This window comes from Falco naumanni, chromosome 18 (genome assembly GCF_017639655.2).
Source record: "Falco naumanni isolate bFalNau1 chromosome 18, bFalNau1.pat, whole genome shotgun sequence".
Classification (NCBI taxonomy): domain Eukaryota; kingdom Metazoa; phylum Chordata; class Aves; order Falconiformes; family Falconidae; genus Falco; species Falco naumanni.
The window spans coordinates 1,698,884-1,712,971 of NC_054071.1; the positions used below are offsets into that span (position 1 = coordinate 1,698,884).

At 54.2% G+C, this 14,088-nt stretch overlaps 1 protein-coding gene across 1 annotated transcript in view; it reads right to left on the bottom strand.

The window, feature by feature from the left end:
- Window positions 1-13,786, bottom strand: part of CRHR1 (corticotropin releasing hormone receptor 1) — a 29,634-nt gene extending 15,848 nt beyond the window's left edge. The window contains exons 1-2 of the mRNA XM_040617691.1: window positions 13,458-13,786; window positions 4,950-5,034 (exon numbers count right to left, since the gene is read on the bottom strand). Of these exons, the coding sequence (XP_040473625.1) occupies window positions 4,950-5,034; window positions 13,458-13,502 (130 nt within the window). The 5' untranslated portion in view covers window positions 13,503-13,786. The remainder of the gene's footprint in view (window positions 1-4,949; window positions 5,035-13,457) is intronic.
- Between the last annotated feature and the right edge of the window lie 302 nt (window positions 13,787-14,088).

A 14,088-nucleotide genomic window follows, 5' to 3' on the forward strand; every position in this document is an offset into this window, starting at 1 on the left:
GGGACAATTTGTGTTAACACAGGGTTGAAACTGGAGTGGTGTTGCTGCTTGCAACAAGCAAGCCCTGGGTTGGGGCTGGGCACTCTATATGGCTGGGAGCAACTGTGGTTGCCTCAGAATACTCAGATCCTTGTCCACACCCTACCTCCAGCACTGCTTTTGGTGGCATTAGGTGTTTCTGTTTACCCTTGTAAGAGTCCAGTCCTTAAAACATCACCAGCAATCCTCCCAAGCATTCCAGTTCCATGATCCTCAATGTAAAATAATTACACAGGCTAATTAAGTGTTATGATAGCAAAGTGTCCTTGTAATGAATTTTCGGCTTGTTGTTATTGACCATCACTGACTGTCCCCTTGGGTCTTTGCTGCTCTTCTGGAGAAGACTAAATTAGAGGCACCAAACCTAGCTTCTGCCATTGGTATTGATGCACTTGCTCAGTGTCGTCACTTCAGATGGATCCAGGTACGGTTCTGTGGAGCACACGTAGTTATGGAATATATGAGGTAGTGGGTCGGGTCTGGGACACATCCCGTTCTCATGGTATGACCCGTGGAGTGGTTGGAGTTGCATTATTACCAAGGGCAGCAGGAAGAGGCTTATTCCCTGCTCTTGGCTGGGTTTTGCTGGTGGGTGAGCGAAGCAGCGTAATCCCTCACCGGCAGAGTTCTCCTAGCAAAGGCTTCTGGTTTGGCTACAGCTGAACAGGGTAGCTGGCAACGGTTTCACTGCATCCAGTCCAAAGTACAGTTTAGCTGCTGTAGCTGCTGCTCATGCTGAGATGTGCCAGGACACTGTTTTCTACCAGAAAACCTCAGCACCTTCTTCCCTCCTCCGCTACAATAAAATCTATGAATATAAGCAGGTTTCTATTGACATCCCTGTTTCCTGGATGATGGAGAAGAATGGCTTTATCGATGCTAGCGTACGCTTCAGCTGCTATGATTTTCCATATAGGTGAGTTCACATGTTTTGGTTCCCAAACCTGCCCCAGTATCACCACTCTCCCTCAGTGCCAAGTCCCTGCCAGGGCTCAATGCTTCTCTTTAGCCCCTGCTCATCTCCTTTATTAGTATTTCTGTGTTGATGGGAGAGATGCCAACGAGGCTGAAGGGAAAAGAGGCGCCCATGTTGTTAATTTGACCTTTATGAATTTAAATTCCAGTCTCTCCCCAGGGGAGTCAGTGAGTGAATGAAACAGCAGTGGCAGGAGAAGGGGCTGCTGGAGCAGTGTCAGCGGTCTGGGGAGCTGAGCTGGAGCAGGTGGGAAGTCTCTTGGTCAAACTGTCACCCGCTGTGAAACGTGTTTCCAAACCTGTCTGATAAAGTGCCCATGAAGGAAATGCTCTCATCGCTTGCTGCTCGCCTGTGCTTCTTAGCCACAGGCTTTTGCTATATCTGGACCAAGTTGATTTGCTTTATTTAAATGCAAAGCTATGCTCCCTTCCCCTCCTTGGAAAAGCCTCCAGTTAAAAAAAAAAAAAAAAAAAAAAAAAAAAAAAGACATTTATATTCAGTTCTGCACAGCTTTGGTGTCATTTTCCTTTGCTTTAGGTGAACCTGCAGTGGCAGGAAAGGTTTCTTCCCTGGGAAAGAATCAGCTGTGCTCCTCTCTCTCTCTCTCTCCTGAGCCCATACACAGGATTGAGGATAACAATTTGTTGTGATAATGGTTTAACAGCTTAAAGAAGTGGATCGTGCAGTCAGGACCAGCTGGGGCTATTAGCAATTGGGTGCCAACTCCCTGGGCTGATCCAAGCTTGGGTGCTACGAATGTAAAACAACCCCATAAGTGCTCTGAGCTCGCTCTGCTTGAGTGCTTTCTGCTGGGCTGCTTTGGAAAAGCCTCATCTATTAATTAGGAAGAGGCTTTCCCATCTGCTCAGATTCCCCTTTCCTTCCCCAGGGAAGTGCCGGGATGGGAAGCGGTCCTGCAGCTGCAGGGGGATGCTTTGCCCTGATGGGTGAAATGACCTTGTCGCTCCCTGACCGGCTTCGTGGCAGGGCAAGGCGAGAAGCAGCTGCGCACAGACCCCGGGGAGCTGAAATCATCAGGAAGACAAATTCACGGTCTGAGGCATTCTGTAGGCTGGGAGCCCTTGGGACAAGCACCTATGCACCCCGCACAAGGGATGCTCATCCTCGCTGCATTCTTTTGCAAGCCTCATCTGGGAACTTCTTGGCTTCCAGATGTTTGAGGGTGCCACTGACCTGACTTCCCTGATGCACCACGTTGACCTCAAGTCCAGCCTGATATGATTTCTGCCTGGAGGAGGAAATATTCACCACTACTGAGGAAAGCAGCCTTTCTGGTGGAGTGGCCAGTTGTGCATGGTTGCCCACGTGTTCTAGCACTGGCCAGAAGTGGGGGCTCATCGAGAGGTATTTTTGACACATACCTAAAATCTCAGGTTGGACCATCACGCCTGTGCAGGAGCCTGAATGCCAAGGGACATTGCCCGGCATTGGGGACAGTGTGCTTAGAGGAAGATGGGTAAATCCGTGCTCATAAGAGGGCAGGACAAGGTAGCTCTGTGGGGCTCATCCCAGGATGAGGGTTTGCTTGCCACGCCTGCACCCCATGAGCCTGGTAAGCATCCCCCCCGACCTGTCTCCACCACACTGTTGTGAGCAGAGACCTTTCCAGCTCAGTGCATGTGCCTCAGGGAGTGCTGGCACCCTGGCAATACCCCTGTCCAGCCATGCATCCTCATTAAAAAGTCTGAGATTAAATAATGAAGGGATTGGTGAGCAGAGAGGGGAGAAGAGCTCATGCTGGGCTGTTTTTCGGAGGAGAGGTGCTGCACACAAGGCAGGGCGCCTCCATGCATCCGACTGATGCCCTGCTGAGCCGCGTGCCAGAGGACCACTGGGCTTGTGTTACCAGCATGTGCCATTTCCCAGGGGTTGTGCAGACACTAACAAATTAAGTCTCATGGCCTCGCTGCAATTCTCATTAGCGTCATCCTAACAACCTTTCATGTTAAATAGCCTTGAAACAAAGTTTTCAGGTTTGTAAATATCCCTCCCTAGGAATTGCTGCTTGAATCAGGCAGGGCTTAAACGGACTCCAAGGATGAAGGCTGGTGCTGAGCTCCACTTCCCAAGCAGCAGGCATAAGACAATTAGTTTCATGTCTACCTCTTGTTCTAAGCCCCCTTGTGAAGCTGGAAGTGGCTCTCACATGCACCATCCCCATCCCAAATGAATGAATTACTCAGGGATGGCAGGTTGGATGCATGGATTTTGCAAATCTGAAGCCTGACATGCTCCCTTGTCCCAGGGTGATGGGCACTGAGCTGCAGTAAATCCTGCTGGGATTCACACCAATAAATCCCTACTGAGCGAAGCAGAAAGCAGCACCCACTGCTTGAGGGCAGCGGCAATTTCAGGGCATGCCCATCAGCAAAGCCATGGCAGAAATTCTGCCCACTCTCTACCCTCTCCCCTGGGCTCAGGAGGTTCCAGTAGTGGGTTGCAAAGACCATGAGCTGGGCACGAGCAGGCTCTGGGACCTGCCTGCTGCCCCGGGTCATGCCACCAGGTCCGTGCATCACAAGAAGATCCTGTGGTGCTTGGCTGGTGCTTCTGTGGGTCAGAGCCCACAGCGCTGGACACGTTGTGGCAGGGGAGGCGAGTAAGAAGAAAACAAATGCCATTTATCACAGCCTAACGTGGCCAAGGACAGCCACCTGGCCGAGCGGAGTGATGAAACCTTCAGGGAGCAAAGCACATGAGTGATGACCAGGTTTTTTGTCTGCGCCATGGCCAGGTCAGAGACACGCAGGCATTTCCATTTTCACAGGCAACCTTGCTCTCCCTCAGCTTTCTGCTTCCATTTCTCCCGCTGGGGATGCCCTGGGGATGCTCCTTGCAGGGCTGTGGTGGCCTGGCCTCAGCCAGGCACTGAATCAGCTGGTGCCAAGCTGTAATTTTTCAAGAAGGAGTTTTTAATGCTGCTGTTAATGGGAGCCGGGTGGCAGGCAGCCATCCATCAGCGCCGAGCCTCCGCGGCCATCCATCACCCTGATGGAGGCAGCTGCTCTGAGCAGCAGGGACGGGAGCAAGCAGGGCAATCGCCTGGTGCCTGCTCTGGTCTTCATTCAGTCCTGGGAAAATGAACTCTGCAGCATCCTTGAGCTGGGGAGGACTTCTCTCCTTGCTCCTGTGAGCTCCTCTCCTTTCCCTCCTCCCCTAACGCCTGTCCCTGAACCAGACCTGTCACTGCTGCAGTGACACCCAAGTCACGTCTTGAATGTAGGCTAAAAGCCAGGTTTGGTACAAACACATCTTGGGCTTGACCCAGTTAGACGCAAACTCCAGTATGGGTGTTGAGTAGGACTGAGCTGCCCATGGCCCTGCTGGTCTCACCCAGCTCGGCTGAGCCAGCCCTGGCCATGGCCACGTCCCCAGAAGCTCCTCGTGGCTGGTGGCCCGAGGTTCTCAATGGCACACATCTAGGAGCATTGGGGGACGGAGGGTGGCCGAGCCCTGAGCACAGGCTGGCCAGACTGCACTGCTGACGTGGGCTCTGCAGAAAGTCACAACCTCCAGTTGTCACCCCTGGGCAGGGGGACTGCAGAGGGGGGGACACACAGGGGACAAAGGTCCTGGTGTCCCTGGGCATGGCGCAGAATGGGCAGCGCAGGAGTAAGAGCCAGGCAGATATCTCTTTGCCCACCTCCCCCTCGAGCCCAGACCACCAGACATTTATTTTCTCTATTTTTAGCTCTCCTGAGCTCTGCACCTTTTACCTGCCCCAACTGTCACCCTGCAAAGAGGCTGCAGCAGCCCGCACGGGGCTACAGCGCAGCCTCCACGCACCCCACCTCCCCCCAGAAAGGATCTGGGCAGCTGCGGATCAGCCAAGAGACCCCCTCCACAAAACCCTCTTCCAGCCATCCCTGCTGCTGGGGTCCCCTGGGGGTGGCTGGGGACACAGGACACTCACCGGTGTGGTTGGTGACAGGCGTCAGGCTCTCGCAGTACTGCTCTTGGATGGAGGTTGCGACTGGGCTATCCCAGAGGAGAAACGCCTGTGCAGGGAGAGAGCAGACCACAGGCAGGGTTACATGTGCAAGGTGCTGCTTCCCCAGCCCCCAATCCCCCCTTGGACATGACAGTGGTGGGTCTGGTCTGAACTTGTCCATATCTTGATGGATGCCAAAGCTGCCTGATGGATGGGTACCTGTTTGCAGGATGGGTTCCCAGCCCAGAGGAGCTGGGCTTACCCAGCTTGCGGCTGTAGGGCTGATGCTCTCTGCTCTGTTTCCCACCCACCGATCCTCTCCTGCCCCAAATATCCCCCTCAGCAACCCACAAGGTGGCCCTGCACAGCCCCTGCCAGGTCGAGGAGCTTCTGCTGTTTAGCAGTTCAATCAACACTTTTAGTTTTAGCTTCTTTGCATCCCAAGAGCACACAAGGGAAACTTGAGGAGCCTGACACCATGCTCGGATTTTCAATACCTTACTAAAATCACAGCCTTGTAAGCTGTCAGTGGGAAGATGTTAATGCATGTCCTTAAGGAGATCTGATCCCCAGACAACCAGGTCTGGCTAAAGACTTTTTTCCAGGAGGGAGGCTTGTCTGCAAACACTGACATTCCCATTGCACTGACCAGGATCTATCCCACCCCTTCTCCAGAGCAGCTCCTGGGCGGTTCTGCAGCTCCACTGCAAGGGAAAACCATCAACTCCATCTGTATGGGAAGCTGTTTTGGAAAAGCTACTATGGAATTATTGTGCCTTCGCAGGAGTTTGGGGAAACTAAAACCCAAGAAGGCAATTGCAAGTGGAAGACGGCAGAGGGATGGTGCTGTTAGACCCAAGGCTCACTAGCGAGGCAGGTGGGGAAGGAGGCGACCTTCTGTTTTGCAAAACACACAGATTTCTACCAGAGCACCTGCCCAGGTCCTCCTCCGGCTCAGAGGCAGGTGACACGGGCTGGTCCCCTCTGCTCAGGGGACGGACGCCAGCAGTGGATGAAGCAGAACTCCACTTCCCTCAGCCCAAGCCTGCCCTGCGAGGGCTGACCAAAGCCCTTGGAGGAAGGCTCGCTGCTGAGTGAATGGCGGAGCCGTGCCTGGAACGACCGGCACGTACATCCCCGGGATGCTCAGACCTGAGCCTGGAGTCAGCAAAGGCTGCAGCCTCCTCTGCGTGCACGGAGGGTCCCAGCTCCCCAGGGCGGTGGGCTCTGACGCTATCCTGTGCTGAGCCAATGCAATGAACAACAACCTCCAGGCTGGTCCCTACTGCCTGGTGCCCCGTCCCCAGTGCCAGTTACCTTCAGAGCTGCTCTGCGTGGGGAGGAGACCATCCTCCTCCTCCCCTTTAGTCGTACAAACACCGCCTGCTCTTGCTGGCACACCCAGCGATCTCCTGTGCCTTACCAAAGCATTAGCAGGATTTATTCAGACATGGAGACAAGCTCAGCACCCACTTGCTCTTTTCCAAACAACTATTTACTGCCTGGGGAAGCTGGTTTTGACAGCAAGAGAGATGTCAGGCAGACACATAAATGGAGCTGAGAATAACTTCCTTGTTATGACTGCTCCAGATGGCACAGGGGATCCGGCAGCAGAACTCTGCCCCAAGTGCGGGTGCTGCAGGGAGCTCCTGTGGGAGCCGGGACCCTCCAGGGTCTCTTTGCTGAAAGCTGAGACCACCCAAACTCCAGCCATGGGGTAAGCGAGGGGGAGTGGGGTCAGCTCCCCTCTGCATTGATGCCTGCGGCCGGTGCCCACCAGACCTGGTGGCTCTTTGCACAGGTAGCTGGGACACAAGGGTTCCTCCCAAAAGGGACTGGGGCGGTTTGCCTACCTGAACAGGCTCTCAAGTGTTAATTGGATGTGTTTCTCCTAATTGCAGCCTGCTGTAGCCTGGGAGTGCCAGTTCTCCTTCCAGACACAGGGAGAGGTCTTGGCACTGAGCAGCACCATGGACCAAGCTGCAGCTAGAGGGGGGCATGGATGGAGTGCAGTCTCTGGCTCTTTGCAGGCTGAAATGAGCTGAAACAGCTACAGAAGGAAGAAAGAAAGGGGGAAAAAAAAGGTTCCCCAAACCACAACACACCCCAACAGCTTTTTTTACCAGGCTCTGAGTCTTGTCTCACTGCAATGTGGCCGATGCTCTTGACAGAGGTTTTTTCCCACTGCCATCAGCCCCAGCTCAAGGGGAGTAAGCTGAGGAAGGTGGCAGCTGCAGGTGGATTTGCACAAGCCAAAAGCATCCTGATGTGGTACCCTGATGGTCGGGCTCTGGTCTGTTTTGCCCTTTGCGGCTTAGTTTAACCCCTCCCCAGGCTTTGCAGAGAGAATAGGTCAAAGCTCCATCCTTGAAGAGCTTCTCCTGCCAGAGCATCGCTGCCGTAAGATGCCACATGGCACCCAGCAGGTCCCAGCCTGGCCGGGCTGGAGCCAAGCACACCTCCACAGCCCCAAAACGGCGGTGGGTCGTGTTCGGGCCAGAGAGGGACCGTGTCCCTCTGCCCTCCTGGCCGTGCTTTGACACGGGCTATGGCAAATCATGCTCTGCAGTGAAGAACACCTCCACGACCTCTCTCAGACTGCCAAAATCCTGGAGAGCTTCAGCTGAGTGTTCAGCTGCATGGGAAAGAAAAGCAATCTGCTTTTCTAGAAGTCACTGCTTTGCATAGAGATCCCGGTCAGCCCAGGGAGTTGCTCCCACGGGGATGATGGTTCTGCTGGGAGCTGCACGGGCCCCAGGGGTCCCCACAGTGGCAGCAGCTTCTCCTTGGTCAGGAGCCACCAAAGGCTTCACTGCTGTTGCCTCAGCATCAGCCCAGCTGCCTTCCAGGGGCTGCGAACATCTCGGTCTGACCCACGGGGAGGCACGGCAGCAGATGCTGGTGGTGCTGGGTTAACCTGGGACCCCACGGAGCAGCAAGCTCCTTCCTTTTGCCCCCATGTTTCCTGCAGCGGGATCAGCTGCCCCCCCCGCAGTCCTCACTGCGTGGCTCAGACACCAAAACCTGACGCTGCTCCAGCGTTTACTGCATCCCACGCACAGCAAACACCAGAGACAGACGGGGTCCCCCCACCCCCCATTGTCAATGCTGTCCCAGAGGGGAAACTGAGGCACCGAGTACCACTGCCTAGGGTCACCCAGGTTGTGCTGTGCCATGTGGGGCAGGTCGCTCCTATCTGGACCCACTAACCATGTCCTGATGCAATGCCACTGGGTTTTTCAGAGCCATTCCCTATGCCGAGGGGCACAGAGTGGCAGGTCCCCTGGGCCAGGAGATGCGGGACAGGCTGGGACAGCATCAGCTCTTCAGCACGAGGGGGCTGGGGGTGTCGCTGCTGGTATAGCAGTGAGCAGCAAAGTCATACGCACACACACAGTGTCAGTCTCTGTGACCTGCCACTGACCTAGCAGCAAAATTCAATTAGTAACAATTAGGAATTAATGTCCCCCTGCAGTGCTTTCCCTCTCCAAAGCAATCCATGGATATTAATTAATATATTCACATCTGAGTCAAACATCAACCCCCCACACTGTACTACCCAGAGACAGGCTTGACCCCCCTTGATATCTTATTGCCTCAAACACGATCGGATCTGCGTGGCAGGAAGGGCTGGCAGCGCTGAGCAGTGAGATAGATGGCTCGTAGCCTAATTAGCAATCTAAGATGGGGCTTGGGTTTTCCACTGCCGACAGGGCTGTAATTGGAGAGCAGAGCGATTAGCAGGGTGAAGCAGTGTGAGCCAGTGGCTTTGCACAAAGCTGGAGGGGGTCAGCAGGACTGATGGGTGGTGATGGCCACTGAGACCTCCCCGGGAGGGGGGTCAGTACCCACCACCCTGGAGTTGTCCTTGCTGTAGGGACCTTGCTTACCCATCAGCTCTGCTCCCCGGCTTGGCTGGGCTTGCGACACTTGGTGTGGGAGAAGAAAGACCTCGTGGGACACATGGGCTGAGCACGGTCTCTGCTCTGGCCCTTTGCTGAGGTTGCCCGGGGCATTAGGCTGGGATCTAGCCTGCTCTTGGCCCCGAGCCTGCAGGAAAAGGTGCCAGACTTTGGGTGTAAAACACAGTGAATGTTCAAAGAGCTGGATGCCAACCTCAGATGGCAGAGCAACATCAGCGGTGCGGGAAGCGAGGGCACGGAGCAGCACGTGTCACCGACACTGCAGCTGTAGGCTGGAGGTGGCCGTGAAAAGCCTGGCCGAAAGAGCTGCCCCCTCAAATGTGGCTGGAGGTGGCCACGGTGCCCCCAGCCCCTGCTGCCCAGCCCTCCCTGTCCCCTGCCTTCACTGCGCTCTGGGGGATCCCTTGGCCCTTGTCTCCTTGGACATCCAGGCACCGTCTCCTGCAGGTGATGAGCTTCTTACCGTGTTCACCTTGAAGTCTCTCACTTAGGTAAGCCCTGTCCCAGCCTGAGCCATGAATGAAACCCCCAGGGAGCACCTGGCCCATGAAGGACCCTCCCCTCTGCAGCCCCCTGCCCTAGCCCTGGCACTGACCTGCTTTGCCACCCCCGAGCTCATGGTTCCTCTGAGACCCCTGCTGTGGTAACAAGCGCCCTGTAGCTCCTCCACTTGCTCTCATGCAAAGCCACATCAGAAGCACTGCTAGCATCAAGGCATCAAGGCAAAGCGCAGGCAGCAGAACAAGGCTCAGAGCAAGAGCCACGGGGGGATTTTCTGCGGCTGATGTTACTGGGGGGGGGGGGGGGAAACAGGCAGTGAGAACGTCTCCATCTGGCATTAAAATCTGTGAATTTATGTATTTAGCCATATCAGAGGGCCAGCCCCCATTGTGTGCAGATAGAGGCTTGGGTATGAGTATTTATTCTGTTTGGAGTCTCTGAGTGTGCTGGATGCAGATCCTAACAAAAGAATATCAATCAGGGCTAAATGAATGCCCTGTAAAACCTGATTTATGGGCAATTAAAGGTTTTCCTGGATTAAGCTCGGGTCTCTCTCGCTTGCCATAAAGAATTCTGACTTCATTTATCTATCAAAAGGGGCATGGATTTTGGAGAACAGGTGAAAAAAAGAATAACGGCATTTGGATCTTGGAAGCTAAAGGCACAAACAAGCCGGGGCAGGGGACAGGGTGTGAATCGAGGCGGCTCCTGTGGCACCCAGATCGGCCAGAGCAAAAACTGCTGCAGAAGAGCTGGAGCGCTGGACACCAGCACGGGGGAGGGCTCTTTTTCTAAGGTGCTTGTATTAAACTCTTGCAGATTGCACGTGTGGGACCTGTGTGCGTTCACAGATATTTTCCTTTTGGGGGTGGAGATTTCTTTTCCACGGCTGTCCCCCGGGACCCACGCCTCGGCTGCCCCAAGCCCCCTCCTTCACCCGTCACCTTTTTAGGGTCAGACACTGGGCTGAGCATCTACCGTTTAATTCACCGATGATTTTCTTCCAGTGTATCTGCATTCACACCAGGGGAAAGCTTGGCCACACCAAAGCTGCATCTGCCTTTGCCTTGTCAGGGCAAATACTATGGGATGTCAGGGTGGAAGAGGGACTGTGATCTGCAAAAGACCAACACCCTTTGCCCTCTGCTGCCTGAAAGGAGGCGATTGCTTCTGGGTGGGTGACTGAATAAAGAAGGACACTGCAGAGAAGGAGGGTCTCTTCTATTAGCTCAAAATATAGTTAGGGAAGAAAGGAAAAACAACAGATGGGCCTCTGGGTATGTTATACCATCTTCAGAAAGAGCCACCCGCTCATGAGTGACAGCTGTCAAGCGTTGGACAATGGCTCTTGGGTCTGTTTGTTGAGGGAACCCCATGCTAATGATTTGTGCTTTCCTTTGAGTCCAAATACTGTTCTCCAAGACAAAACCACAGGTGCAGCCTCCCCAAATGCTGCAGGCTCAGACCTCAGCTTGAGCTCGTCGCTCACAACAAACTTCGGGGCCAGCCCTGTGCAGGATTTCTGGTAGGCACAGCTACATTTCAGGGCAGGGTTTTGCTGGCTGTGCAGGCTATCCTCATTGTATTTCTATATATTCATCCTATGGTGATAGAGCAGCTGTTCTGGGAACAGGCTGTGCCATTTCCATTCACTTCTCCACTGGAGCTGCAAAACCACGGGGGTGATTTCATACACACTGAATCAACTCTGGCTTTTAAGGAAAGCGAGGACTGGAAGAGATCCCCAGGGTCAGCGTGTCCTGCTACCGCACCTCTTCGTCTGACACAAGGATTTGAGCAGGGAAGGGGTAGGGGGCTGGTTGTGGGGCTTAATTGCTGCTGAGGCTGAGCAAGGGGGAAAGGAAACTATCACACCCCCAGCACCAATGTCTGTTTTTTCATGAAATGCCTTTGCAAATGGTTTTATCAACCTGAGAAGCGTCATCAGTTCCTGACAAAGCTGCCGCTGAACTGTTTGTTTTTAACCACTTGTTTAGTTTCTTGAAATGTCTTGCAGCGTGCTGGAGAGCATGCTGCAGCAAGTTTGGCTGCCTGTCTCCCAGTCTGTCTTGTCTGACCCCCCAAGGGATGTCTACCCAGCAAGGCAAGGTGGACAAACTGATGCTAAACTGGAGCTGCTGGCCAGATGCATGGGGAACATCTCCGCTGTGCCAGCCCAGGGATCTGCAGGCTGCAAAATTTGCCCAAGCAGGAGAGAGTCACCCCTGCTGAGCTCTCTGTTGGAGCTGTACTGCTGCAGGTCTCTGCACTCGCAGGCTGGACGCTGCTGTGGGTATTGCTGGCTGCAGGGATGCGCTCACTTAAGGCTGGAGTTTCATGGTCCTTCAGCCCATGCTGTCCCCTGGAAAAGGTTGGGATCATGCTGGAAAAGGGTCTGAATTTTGAATGCATGTATTTATAACAAAAAAAGAGTCTGACTGCAAGGGGGTGTTTTGTAGGTGGGGTGTTTCTTTTTGGACCTGGCTGGGAGAGACTTCTCTTTGCTTGGGCTGGGTTTTGTGACCCCTCCTGGTCCCAGCACCAGGGCAGGGGGGGTGTTGCTCTCAAACTCCAGAAGTTTTTTGTAGATTTGGTCCCCCCATCTTCATAAGGGGACCAGCCTTGGGGAACACCTAGGGATGGCTAGGGAAACCCCGAAGCTGTGGAGGTTTAGCAGAGGATGGGAAGTGTGTCTCAGCACCTCTGGGCTTTTTTTTTTTTGGCCACTTTTTGCTCACACAGCAGCTATCAGGAGCTCTTGTGCTCGCTTGGCTCCCCCCATCTCAGACCCTGCCCCTATTGTACCAGGTCTGCAGCTTTGCCAATGGTGTCCCCACATATTGGGCAAGGAGGACCTGGGCTGGGGGGAAGAGGTCCTGCCCTGCATCACCTTCATTTCTTACATCAGAATGAAACAAAATCTGAACCAGGGAACACAACTGCAAAAGAGCTCCTATACAGCAGGGTGAGGGGTGTGCAGGCAGCGGAGAAGGCAGCTGCTCTGAAGGGGAGCTTCTAAAAGCAACTCCAACTTGGCAAGGAGGTCACCCGGTGTATCAGCTCTTCTCATTGCTTAGGTGAGTACTTTCCCATCCCGAAGGTGCAGCTAAGTACTCCTCACTGCTCTCGCTGCCGGTGGTGCACAGTGAGAAACCAGCCGGTGGGTACCGAACTGCAGGGGTGCTAACGGGGAGGGCTGACCTGCTGCTTTTTCTGCTGTTTTAACTCTGCAGTCACAACTGGGCCACTGAGACAGCATTTTGCAGAGAGCCAGGCAAATTTTTTCTTGTAACCCTCTTTGACACAGAGATTTAATCAAGAACCTGATCATTGTGTTCAGCTGCCTGCATAGGTTTGTTCAAAAAATGTTCAGGATTTCAGTGGAAACCTTTTTGTCTCCTCTTTTCCCCAGCATTTGGGATTTAAATATGCTTTGGGCTGGGAACATTTCCTTTCTTGATGAGCCCTCAGGAGGAGGAATATTGCTCCTGACAAAGCATTTGCATTTTGTGCAGAGCTGCAAAATTAGCGGTGGCTACAGTTCCACAGCGAGGAATTTAGAGAGGGAAGTCTTGTGCTTTGTGGGTGGGGGGCAAAGGAGAGGTCTCTCTGGAAAATCCATGCAGGTGGGTACAATTAAGCATTGCATTTGTGTTGTCCCCATCCATCACACCCCCAGAACGGCTGCCCCCTCCCAGCAGCCTACGGGAAGCTGGTGGCAGCTGGTTTCACTGGAAGGTGCGAGGTGGGGAACTGCTGGGAGAGCTGGGCTGCACTTGTGAGGACCTGCCTGCAAAGTCTCCCTCCCTTTAATGATCCCTTCACCGATTCCAGTCCCCTCCCTTCTAGTTTTTGGGCACCATGAGCTCTTGCTAAACCCCCATGGCTCGACTGGAGGAATTCTCCCAAGGGCCCTTTGTGTAGTGGTTTCTCCTTTTACTTTTCCCTTCCTTCAAAGAAATGGAAAAGTCGTTGTGGAGAAGGGGAGCAGTGCAGGATGCAGAGGGGTGATGGGGAGGAAGGCAGAAGGGACATGCTGAGAGAAGAGGACTTAAAAACATCTTACCTGCAGGAGGAGGAGGAGGAGGACAGGACGTAGGCTGGGCACCATCCTTAACTCCCACTGCACCCAGCTCCCTGGGGCATGGCTGGCAGCAGCCCCCACTGCTGCTGGGCTCCTGCTGTCGGGAGAAAATCCTCCGGGCTTCGCACAAAGGAGCGTGTCCGGGTGCCAGCAGCTGCGTGGTGGCAGGTGGGCACCTCTCGCCCTCCCTTTTGCTCAGCGACCCGCTCCTGCCTTTTATAACCTCCCTCGGAGCCGCTTCTCTGGCTTCCCACCTTCCAGCTCGCCTGGCTATGGGCTACATCCCTCCGCACCAGCCTCCCACTCCCCCTTTCCCTCCCTCCTCCTCTTCCTCCTCCCCTTTTCCTTCCTCCACCTCCCTAGTGCCTTCCAACTCTATTTATCTTTTTTTTTTTTTTTTTTTTCTTTCTTTCTCCTTCCTCCCTCAGCATCTTTAGCAGCAGAAACTTCCTACCAGCCCAGGGACCTCCAACTGCCCCCACCCACCCCCTCCCCGGACCAGGCTCGCCCCTCTCTACCCTCCACACTCACATTTGCAGCTGCTGCTGCGGGCTCCCCTGGGAAGGCTGGGGGCTTCCCTGCCTGTGTGGGATGGGCTAGGGGCTGCAGTTTG